Source organism: Cervus elaphus, chromosome 14 (genome assembly GCF_910594005.1).
Source record: "Cervus elaphus chromosome 14, mCerEla1.1, whole genome shotgun sequence".
Taxonomy (NCBI): domain Eukaryota; kingdom Metazoa; phylum Chordata; class Mammalia; order Artiodactyla; family Cervidae; genus Cervus; species Cervus elaphus.
Genome location: NC_057828.1, coordinates 66,883,935 through 66,896,504, shown reverse-complemented (window position 1 = coordinate 66,896,504; position 12,570 = coordinate 66,883,935). Strand labels below are relative to the sequence as shown.

The following is a 12,570-nucleotide window of genomic DNA, read 5'->3' as shown; positions in this document are numbered from 1 at the left end:
GATGGTTGGATGGCATCACCAACTCAATGGACATGAGTTTGAGTAAGTTCTGACAGCTGGTGATGGACCAGGAAGCCTAGCATGCTGCAGTCCACGGGGTCGCAAAGAGTCGGACACGACTGAGCGACTGAATTGAACTGAAGGGAGAAGAGCTCAAGAATGACAAATGTTAATCAACGAAAACATGAGCATGTTTTAATATACAGTGAGAGAGAAATCCTGAAAACTAAAACTAGAATGTCTTTTATTTGTCTTTAGAGATGCAAGGGGACTGAATACTGTCAAGACTGGCATAATTTACTCTTAAATTATTTATATGCAAAACTATTAACTTACATAAAAGGAAACTGGATAGTCCTTGAGTTTCCTTGAGCTCTTTGAGCTTATCTGCTATTAATCAGATATGGTAAAAAATTGAGGATATTTAAGATAGTGAGAAAATGACATAATCCTACTTACATTACAGATTCCCAAGTATCCAAATAGTTACTGAAGTTTTGTTATTATTATCCCCTTTAAAATAAATTTCAAATCACACAAATAATATACTCATATTTTCTTTTATGAGCTGAAACTGAAGCTCCAATACTTTGGATGTGAAAAGCCCACTCATTAGAAAAGACCCTGATGCTGGGAAAGATTGCAGGCAGGAGGAGAAGGGGACAATAGAGGATGAGATGGTTGGATGGCATCACTAACTCAATTGACAAGAGTTTAAGCAAGCTCCGGGAGATGGTGAAGGACAGGGAAGCTTGGTGTGCTGCAGTCCTTGGGGTCACAGAGTCAGACATGACTGAGTGACTGAACAACAACAATTTTCTTTTAAAAATTAGAATATTAAATAGAAAAATTTAAAAAACCCCTTTTCCAACATGCCCAATCCTTTCTCATTCTTCCCAGCTAATCCAACTCCACTGTTGATAACAACCAACAATGGTGTTTTCTATGCCAGAAACTGCACTAAGAGATTAGTGGAATATCTTACTTAATTTTCACAACTTCCTGCTCAAGTGGGTTCAGTTATTATCCCCATTTTGCAGAGGAGAAAACTGAGCCTGGCCATACTTACGTCCCCTATTAACTCAGGGGCCCACTAATAGTAAGGGACATATCCATGCAGGTTTTTCTATGAATCCCTATACATTTACGAGCACTTACAGAAAATGTAGAGTGTTGCTATTGTACTTCACTTTAAAAAAAAAAAGTGAACGGTACCATATTATACATATCCAATTTACCATTTTTATTTCTCCCTGACAGTTCATAAGTTCTAACTCATTCTTTTAAATTGCTGTCTAATGTACTACAGCTTTGGGCTTCCCAGGTGGCACAGTGGTAAAGAATCTACCTTTTAATACAGGAGATGCAAGAGACGCAGGTTCGATCCCTGGGTTGGGAAGATCCCCTGAGGAAGGAAATGGCAACCCATTCCAATATTCTTGCCTGGAAAATCTCATGGACAGAGGAGCCTGGTGGGCTACAGTCCATGGGGTCACAAAGAGTAGGACATGACTAAGCACGCGTGAACATGTACTGTGCCTGCAGTGTTCTTCTAGTGATAGCATGAAAGTTATTTTCAATTTTCCACTAATAACAATGATGCAGTGAAAGTCTTGTGCAAGCTTTCTCATTCACAAGGGCAGCTTGGGTGGATATCAAGATATGGAAGTGCTGGGTGATGCTGAGCGCATGTTTAAGTTTGAATAGGTACTGCTAAATTATCTTCTAAGATGTTTACCACTAGTATGTGAATAAATATTTTCCTACAGCCATGCCAAAATCTGATATTATCAATCTCAAAGTTTTTCCAAGCTAAGGAATCATGTTTTAGTATGCATTCCTCTCATTACAATACAAATTGTATTAGGCAATACCATCTGGACTGGTAATTAAATGATAAAGTGAGCTAAAGTAGGGCAATATAAAAAAATGTATATATATACATGTGTGTATATATATATATATATATATATATATTAGGCATACTCTTTGTTTTAAAATACACAGTTGTGCATTTCTCCTTCCAACTTCTGATAAAGGAACAAAGCTTCTCAGGTAAGGGATCACTGTCAGGGGCTATACATAAACTTTCTGCATTAGCCACACCCTTAGAATGTACATCAAAGACTCCATGGTTTGGTTTCTTAAGTGAAGTGAGAATGTAAAAGCCTTGTGAAATACTCTGAGTGCAGAATTTTTAATTTAGCCACAAGTTTTTAGTAATGTACCTTCATTAAGATTTTCTAAAGCATTTAGTTTTTACAAAAAGAGTTCTCTTTCCACACTTGTGTTTCATTGGTTTACATATTACTTAACTGAATAACATAATTACAGTGACTTTCAACCAGTATAAACAGTTTTGGGAAGCATCACATTGGCTCTTGGAAAGCACATATTTAACTCAGAGAACAAAAGCACAGAGGTGTCCTAGAGAGTAGCCAACCAGCCATCCAGTGAGCCCACTTTGGATTGAAGTCAGCATTTTTCAGAATCTTCTAAGGCAGCAAGTTGGGTAAGGGAGTAAGTAGTCTCTCTACTAGTGATGTGGAACATCTTTTCATATGTTATTATTGCCCAATATCCACTACTGTGAACCATCTGTTCATTTACCTATTTTTCTAGTGGATTATCTTTTTCTTAATTATTTACAAGTGTTCTTTACTTAATTTTGATCTAATGAAATAAACTATTTTTCTTTCTTCATAGCTTTTATTTTCTATGTTTTAAGAAAGCCCCCTATTCTAAACATATACTCCTATGTTCTCTTCTAATCCTTCAATAATTTCATAACTCCCAGATTCCAGATGAGGAACTTGAAGTTCAGAAGACTCAGATATTTGACCAAAATTCTAAAGCTAGAAATAAGCTAAGATCCATATTGATATATGTTTATACATAATCTCCAAAGCCAATGTTACGACTTTATACCACCTTCCTGAAGAAGGAATTAAAACCTGAAAGAACTAAAGTGAAATACATGGGTGCTCAACAATGGTGAAAATTGCATGAATGCACATCTTTGTACTGATTACATAAATGACTGAGAAATAAATGATTCATCGTCAGCTACAGAAAACTTGCATGATCTCTGCCATCCATAGAAAATGTGGTCAAAGTGCCCGAGTGACCTGGAAATCTAAATACTATTGAGCAACTACTAGGTACAAACTAATAGTTGGACCTAGAGGTCCAATGACTCTTATTCATATATTCCTCCACCCACTGAAGCAAACAAAAACATACTGAACATGTCCCTGGCGACAAGCTGCACACACTCATGGGTGTGGACTTTGCTAGACTCGCTTGCATGGATATTCCGAAAGTTCCTAAATCTTTGCTAGCTCAAAACCAACCTCTACATTTGCAAGGTACCTTGAGTTGTGGTCACTGAGGTCACAGGCCTTCTATCTGCTACCAGAAAGTGAGATTCACATCAGGGTGAGATTCACATCGTGTGCCTCTGCAGCCCCGAAAGCACAGAGCTGGTAAGACCCTGGTAGCAGGTACAGGTGCTCTGTGACTGCACTTATTACGGTGTCCTGTGTGTGGAGGCATCACTTTCTGCCTTGTGGACCACATCTGATCTTCCAAGGCTGAGCAAGAACGAGTAATGAATAACGAAAGAATGAAAACTTGGTATTTCCATCGAACACAGTCTTCCTAGTAATTTTATCACTTCCTGGAGGTCACTGTCGTTTCCTTGAGGTGGTTATTCTCACCACCACTGGTCATCTTTCCAGACGTCACAGTCTTATTATTATCATTATCTCCTGACTCTTCTGCCTTCTTTTAATGCTGGCAATGAGCTGTCAAATCCTGTTGCTTCTATTACAACCTTGTTAAATCTTTTCTATCCTCCCTGCCATCACCTTGGTTCAGGCACATTATCTCTTGCAAAAACTATTACGAATGATCTCCCACCCAGGCTCCACACACTGATCCATATTATACCTGCTAAAGTTACATAACTTTCCTGAATCATAATCTCACATGGCCAATCTCTTTCTTCAAACCTTCAAAGGCTCCCATGAATCCACTGAATTATTCTGGATCTCTTCACTGGACATCAAAGCTTTATGTATGACCACATCTACATTTTGATTCTAATTTACCATTGCTCATCTACTGATGCCTTCTCCTGCCTCTTCCCACTCCACAGTCAAATAGGATGATGTGCTTTGTATTAAATACATCTTGCATTTTCCATCTCTGTTACTTCCACCTGGGGCATTCTTTCTCATTCTATCCTTTGAGGCCCATTTTAAAGGCCAGCTCTTTCATGAAGTAGGTCCTGACACCACACAGACAAGATAGCTGCCTTCTTTGATATCAGCAGGTCTTTGTGTTGCCGTTTTGGAGTCAGTCTTGTTTTTATTTATCTAACCCTGCTTTATTTATACTGATTTGGTACTTACCTTGTTTATTGCAGTACAAGGTCCTTGTGGTGAGAGTCAGTGGTTTCCCTATTTCTGTGATTGTTTGCAGAGTTTGGTACAGAGCATTGTACACAGAGGCACTCAATAAGCTACTGGTTGACCTGAACATCCCTCTCAACTTTACTGCAATCTCCTTAAGAACAAAGACCTTAAGGACACAGTGTCTCTCAATACATGTAAGGGCCTTATGCATAACAGGTACTCAAAACTTAATTCATTTAAGTAATTTCATAGTTCCAGATTAAGAGATTTCAAAACACACATAACACTAGCATTAACCTAAAATATTCACTAAATCACCTCTCACCTGTCCCAGACACTGCACTCAAAGTTTTATAACAATCATCTTGTGTAATCCTGCCAAGAACACCGTGAAGCACTGTCTTTTCCCTCAATGGACAGGCAGAGATTTACAGAAGTGAAGTGACTGGATTCTGCAACGAGTCAGTGGCAGAGCTGAAATTTGAACCCAAGCAATTTCTGCCTCCAGAGCCCACGGTTGTTACCATCATGCCATATGCCTTGGTTATGTTTGCCAACTCCCCTTAGTTTCAACAGTTTGGGTAAACAAAAAATCTTAAAAAAAAACTTCAAGCTACATCTTAAAATCATTCTTTGAAACATAAGAACATCTTGACTCTCAGATTACTTTAATGGGTGTAAAAATAAAGAATTGCTAAGTCTTTCTTATTCACTTTCCAATGTAAGCTTCAAATTTAGGAGGCTATTTGTTTTCTCCAATGATACGCATGGTTAGTACTTAATTATGCATCCCCCAACATGGAGGTGATAAGGGTAATATACCTCCAGATAACTGAAAATCATCTAATTTTGTGAAGCAGTCTAGAAATCTCAGAATTAAAAACAACCATTTAGTTCCCCATTTCCTTCTAAATCTTTAGATACCTGAAAACTCCTCTTATTGGCCTGGACTCTGATTGAAGGGCAGAGTAAAAAGGTGTGGGGTTGACGTAGATAATCCATGAATAAATAAGACCAGAGATTTCTCTTTGTCTGAACCTCCCCATTCAGTCTGCATGAAAAGCACTAGCACCAACTTTGGCCATAGTGCTGAAAAAGAATACTAGCCTCAAGGAGTCTATAGATAATGGAACTGGGAGAAAAAGGAAAAAAGTTGTATTGGCCCTAACAACACTGAGGAAGAACTCACAAGCTGTAAGATAAAAGTCATTGCTTTCTTTAGGATTTCAGAGATACAAACACGGAAAGTAGACAGTTAACATCTAAGAAACAGTTACTGGCTAACTGGTCACCAGTGTCTCTTTAGCAATCAATGGAAATATTATTACCCAAGATGAGATTTATAACTTAAGATGAAATTATATCAAGCAAGGACAAACTCTGATTTTCAGTAAAACAGAGTAGAAAAATGACCACTGATGCTTCAACTACTCAAATATTCTATGTATCTATTCAAAGCACAGCAATTTCTATATAAAAAGCCTGATAATATTAATTTTACTGTTCAGTCATAGTTACTTTTTTCTGGATTTAAGTTCAGTTCAGTTCAGTTCGGCTCAGTTGCTCAGTCACGTCCGACTCTTTGCGGCCCCGTGAACCACAGCACGCCATGCCTCCCTGTGCATCACCAACTGCCGGAGTCCACCCAAACCCATGTCCATTGAGTCAGTGATGCCATCCAGCCATCTCATCCTCTGTCGTCCCTTTCTCCTCCTGCCCTCAATCTTTTCCAGCATCTGGGTCTTTTCAAATGCGTCAGCTCTTTGCATCAGGTGTCCAAAGTACTGGAGTTTCAGCTTCAACATCAGTCCCTCCAATGAACACTCAGGACTGATTTAAGTGTTGATGTTAAAACATAAGGTATGATGAACCTCTGTGACTTAAAGGATACCTTAAAATCCAAATCCCATTTATGAAGTAAAATTTTATTAAAGTATTTTGGCTCCTTTAAAATGATCTAAAATATTCAGTTGTTGATACTTGAGTACTGCAAAGTCATAGGTTATATATTCAGAAAAGAATAGAGGAAAAAGAATGAGCCTGTTATGTTCATTAGTGTATCATGGAAAATGACAGCCTTAAATACTCATGAGCACTGGTTAACTTTCTGCCAACTCCCTCTGCTGTGGCAGAAATCATAAAAACAAAAACAAAGCACAACATGGAAAGGAGTTTAAGTTAAGTGAAAATATTTATGACATTGCAAGCTTCTTAAAAATGTCTTCACTGAAACATGAAAAAATAGCAGTAATTAATCCCAAAATAAAAGAGAAGAACAATGTTGCTCCAACACAACTGAATAAATGAATATTCTTAACAATCTGTAATCTCTTAAGAAGTCAGCTAATATGATAATTTACTAAATGTTTTTTCAGAGATAAAATATTAAGGTGGAACATGTTGATTGATTTGTTTTAGAGGAAGAGGTTTCTAACTATCAGATCATTAGAATTCTCACATTAACTCAAAACCCGTAATACCTCAACACTGTGAATGTGAAGGACTATTTGATAAAGACCTACCTTCTAAGTACCTTATTTTCCTTTGAAAGGCAACTTTCTTAAAACACTACATATCAATAATAACTAAACTTAGCCATTCACTCTGATCGGCATTAAGAGATAAAGGATGAAAAGAAAAAAAAAGGTCCTCCCCCCATAAAAGTCAATCCTACTTCATGATTTTTCCTTTAAATTTAATCATTTTGAAACATTAAAAATTTTGCTGCTTCTCCTGGAGAAATCTCTATCAAGATTAAAGAAGGGTTCGTCTGAAAACAAACAGGATCCAGAAGTAAATGGTGCAGCTTCCAGGCAAGCTATAAATAGCAACGGCATTTTCAAGAAAATCTTGCGCTGGTGTGTTAAGTTGCAGTTTAAACATGCAGTGCAGATTTTATTATAAAGTTGTCACCAAAATTCATTGTTATACAAGAAATGCAGTTCTTACCAAGTTTTCTTGGTTCCTGGCTGCTATTTTCTGCTCCTCTTCTGCCCCATTTTTCATGTATTTGACCTCTTCCACCGGTTTGATCCTATACTCATCTGAGTGCCAAAAAAAGAAAAGACATTTTATAACTTTTTTTATAATGGTAGAAAGTGTCAGCGAGAAAAGCCCAACAGCACAATTTGTTAGAGCCTTTTTCCCTGTGGCTTTTATATATGGTTCATTTGAAACAATCTGGAAGACGCTTAACTAGCCTCTTTATGAAGTGCTCTCCTCTGTCCACTGGGAAAAGTTCAGCATCATGAAGGCAGCTAACGAAAGTGCCACTGCCTGGTCCTTTTACAGGCAGCAGATGGTGTCAGTGGAAATGGAGGTTGTTCCATCTCCAAAGACTATTTGGAATTTATACGTAATAGGGCATGTCACATAATGATCCAAGGAGATTTTCCTCCATGAGAATATTAGTTCACAATACCTGTGGCAGCAGTGTTATACAGTACATTCACACTTAAATTTTTCTCTTTTGAAAAAACAAAGTAAAAGCAATGAGCTTGACTGATCAACAAATAGATGTAAACAACTGGAAGTTGAAATTTTCCTATTGATGATTCACATATTAAATGTGCAACAATCTGCAACAATTTCATATGGTATATACAGACTTCTTCTTAACCTCTCTGTAAAGTCACGCACGAGAGGAGCATGGCTCTAACTGGTAGGTGTATCACTCACGGATGGAGAGTAGACCAGGCCATGGACAGGACCTGGACTTTGCAACAGCCAGAGGAAGACAGTACAACAAATTCCAACATCGAAACACAGCAAAGGTCAAACTTGGGAAAACTTGCAATAAAAGTCCTTCTCCAGGATAGAGGTTTGGTGATGACAATGCTGACACTTTCACCAGATTTCTGTCACCAGGAAATGACTTGGGTACACTAAGGTCAAAAACAGGCGTGACTTTGAGTCATCTTTAGTATGTGGGGAGAAAAATCACAGACATTATGGAACTAGAAAATTTCATCAACCAATGATGACTGCCTAGCAAAGGGCATGGAATAATGTATATAACAGACTACCTAATAGATAGATATCTATCACTAGGAAGTTGCAATATAGTTTCTTATTGTCTGCAGTTAATTTGCTACAATGTCTATATCCTTACATAATTTCTTACCTTATTATTTATAACACCATTTCCAAAATAGTTTCAGGCTTCCTCATACTATCCTTCAATATGCTACACCCCAAAGATGTTTGTTATGGTAGTATTTCTTTAGTAATTATGCTGTTCCGATGTTTCTCAAAATTATCCTCCTTATGAAAGTAATGTATTTGCATATTTCTGAATCAAGACTCCCTATTCAGAGGCCAATTGTTTTTTCTTTCTGACAATTCAAGGTAGTTATTGATCCTCCTTCTTTCTAAAGAAATTAGAAAGAGTGGTACAAGTTTACACTAATGAGTCCTTTAGGAATATCACATCCTAAATGTATTAACAAGTGAATCAGTGGGTTCTGATCCACAGTTACAACGTGTAAGAATTTCACATTTCAATTTGGTACGCAGAAGAGAAAAAAAATGAAAATAAATCAATAAAATTGGTGCATTTAATTAGGAATTATTTACTCAGAGTTGGAAAAGCACTTGTTAACTGAAAAGACACTGACTAATTATGCCTCCAGTACAATTATATAGAGATAAAAATAAAAGGAAAAAAATAGCTAAAGAGGGATTCCCTAACTTCAGTTTGGAACATTAATATTTATAAATGATAGTTCACTGGGATAATTACTAACACTTAACTAAATTATGATGTTAATGACTTACGGTGAGTCTCTGATTACTTAAATTACACACATACATACCTAGTTTTTTAAAACACAGTTCCAGCAGACTCTATGATTTTGTCTAGAGGACACACAACCTCATGTGATAAGATGGGGAAAGCACGTTTTAGGTCCTAAGCAGAACTTTCTGAAAAAGCCTTCCAAAAGACGGCCCTTTGCCAGCAGCACAGGAAAAGGTCTCTCCTAGAGCGAACCTGCCCTGGCCTTGCCAGCTGTCCCTTCCTATACCAAGCAATAGTGCATAGCAGACACTCTCTAAACAGGGGAGTGGTATTCAACCTTCATTCTCTTTTTATCCATCCAGGAAACAAAACTGAATTGAAAGTAGTAGACAAACTATTAATATTTTTCTACTTCTTTTCAATGAAGAAAAGCTGCTGGCTACATGACTTTCAAGGCAGCATTATCCCACATACAGACTTTCTATAACATCACCAGTTTAGAAAGAGGATAGGTTTTAGTGTGTTATTAACAAACACAGCTAGCCAATGCCAATTTCATGGAACACGCTATGACTGGCTAAAAAAGAAAGAAAAAAACAAACAGCCACGTCTGCAAAGCCAGACCTATCATTATTACTTACACAACACACTGCACAAAATCCATCACAGTGTGAAACAAAAAAGCCAGCAAGGCCCTTAGATAAACCACAGTCTGTACAAAGCCAAGACTTAAAAATGGTCTGTCAAATCTCTCAAAGGCTCATGCTGGGAATGAAGATGCCCATCTGGAAATAGACAACTTGTCAACCAACGTGTCACACATTTCCATGGTAATGCCGCCTTCACAAATGACACTTTGGGTGGATGAACAGAGCGTTTCAGGCTATGGCCGTGACATGACCACCACAGAAATCCATTTTTCCTTTTATTAGGGCACAGGGGAATCCGCAGGGGATTTTAGGCCCCCTTCATCAGATCCCACACTGGAGGGAATTAGCAGAGCCACTGTTAACAGCCAGAGAGTCCTGGTGAAAGAACAATGTGCCAACTTGATTAAGAGGAGTGAAAAGCAGACCGTCTTCCTCCAGCTCCCTCACACCTGTTCACGATTTTTCTTTTCTTCTTGTTGATCTTGTCAGGTGGCTTATTAAAATGCACGTCAGGAACAGTAGGCTAACACCCCATTTCAAACCCACTCCCCCTTCTCTCTGTGTAAATAGTTGCAGGCTGTGCCAGTCAAAATATATCTGGGATAGAAGCACTGCTGTGGTGATAGTATCTTATTCCTCAGATCACACCAGAGAGGGGCAGCTCCATCAAACTAAAGATAACTGTTTCCCACCAAATCTTTGGACCTCACTTTTGACATAAAATGCAAGGAGATCAAATCAATTAATCCTCAAGGAAATCAACCCTGAATATTCATTGGAAGGACTAAAGCTGAAGCTGAAGCTCCAGTATTTTGGCCACCTGATGCGAAGAGCTGACTCACTGGAAAAGACCCTAATGCTGGGGAAGATTGAAGGCAGGGGAAGGGGACGACAGAAGACGAGATGGTTGGATGGCATCATCAACTCAATGGACATGAATCTGAACAAACTCTGGGAGACAGTGAAGGATGGGGAAGCCTGGGGTGCTGCAGTCCATGGGGTCACAAAGAGTCAGACACAACTTAGCGACTGAACAACAACAAATATACATATAGAACCAAGTTTTTAGAGCTAGAAGGGAATAAAATGGTTTGACTTGGTTTTAGATGGTACGGAATCATCACCACTTTCTAGATCCTATCAATTCTTCCATTGTTAACAACTCACCGGCCCCTAACTGGTTCTCTCAAGCTTTGCAGACAAAGATCTGATACAAATTTACATTTATAATCAAGGGAACTGACTTTAACATGAGGCACTTAGATGGAGGTAAGTGCTGGAGTGAGTTTATAATGCCAAAATCATTAAACAGTTAACATTTCTCTTAAAAGTACATATTAGGTAAGAAAGAAGAAAGGCAAGAGTTCTAGAAATTCTGCTCTTTGAGGTATGAGTGGATCGTCCAGCTCTTTCCTAGAATGGTGAAATTTGCATCTACTTTCACACCTTCTTACTCCGTCTTCTCAGCAATGACATATGTACCAAAATAAACCACATCTTTTCCAGGACTGTTTCAATTTCAAAAACTCTGTGCTAAAGTCCTCATATCAAAATCTAACATTTGTCTGGGCATCTTCTCTGAATGCTCTGGACTGCTTCTTCATTCAGAATTTGCCTGAAGATTCCCTAGTATACTAATTATTATTATATGCTCAGGAAACCATGAGGACTTAGGAAAAGAGGTAAAAAAAATATTTATAAAAATAAACAAACCAATTAAAAGACTAAACTATTCTGCTTTTTAATATAAACTCACTCCCCCTAGGTTTCTCCCACTGAGCATCCTATCTACCAAACTAAGTTTAAGTCGCCAAATCCTGGCACAACTTCAGATTCTTCCCTAAGATCTTTTTCAAAAAACTTAAAAAAATAGTTCCTTGTTCCAGCTTACACTTCTTGATATCTATAGGCCCCTTCCGGTGTAGTCGAAAAACTGGTCAACCACTTGTAAAAGAATGAAACTAGAACACTTTCTAACACCATACACAAAAATAAACTCAAAATGGATTAAAGATCTAAATGTAAGACCAGAAACTATAAAACTCCTAGAGGAGAACATAGGCAAAACACTCTCCCACATAAATCACAGCAAGATCCTCTATGACCCACCTCCCAGAATAGTGGAAATAAAAGCAAAAATAAACAAATGGGACCTAATTAAACTTAAAAGCTTTTGCACAACAAAGGAAACTATAAGTAAGGTGAAAAGACAGCCTTCAGAATGGGAGAAAATAATAGCAAATGAAGAAAAAGACAAAGGATTAATCTCAAAAATATACAAGCAACTCCTGCAGCTCAATTCCAGAAAAACAAATCACCCAATCAAAAAATGGGCCAAAGATCTAAACAGACATTTCTCCAAAGAAGACATACAGATGGCTAACAAACACATGAAAAGATGCTCAACATCACTCATTATCAGAGAAATGCAAATCAAAACCACAATGAGGTACCATTACACGCCGGTCAGGACATGGAAGCAATCTAGATGTCCATCAGCAGACGAATGGATAAGAAAGCTGTGGTACAATACACAACGGAATATTACTCAGCCATTAAAAATATACATTTGAATCAGTTCTAATGAGATGGATAAAACTGGAGTCCATTATACAGAGTGAAGTAAGCCAGAAAGATAAATACCAATACAGTATACTAACGCATATATATGGAATTTAGAAAGATGGTAACGATAACCCTACATGCAAGACAGAAAAAGAGACACAGATGTATAGAACAGACTTTTGGACTCTATGGGAGAAGG

At 37.9% G+C, this 12,570-nt stretch overlaps 1 protein-coding gene across 1 annotated transcript in view; it reads right to left on the bottom strand.

Annotated features, from left to right (window-relative positions):
* The window catches only part of C14H1orf21 (chromosome 14 C1orf21 homolog), a 233,203-nt gene that overhangs the window by 101,687 nt on the left and 118,946 nt on the right, over positions 1-12,570 (bottom strand). The window contains exon 3 of the mRNA XM_043923080.1: positions 7,368-7,462. Coding sequence (XP_043779015.1) covers positions 7,368-7,462 — 95 coding nt within the window. The remainder of the gene's footprint in view (positions 1-7,367; positions 7,463-12,570) is intronic.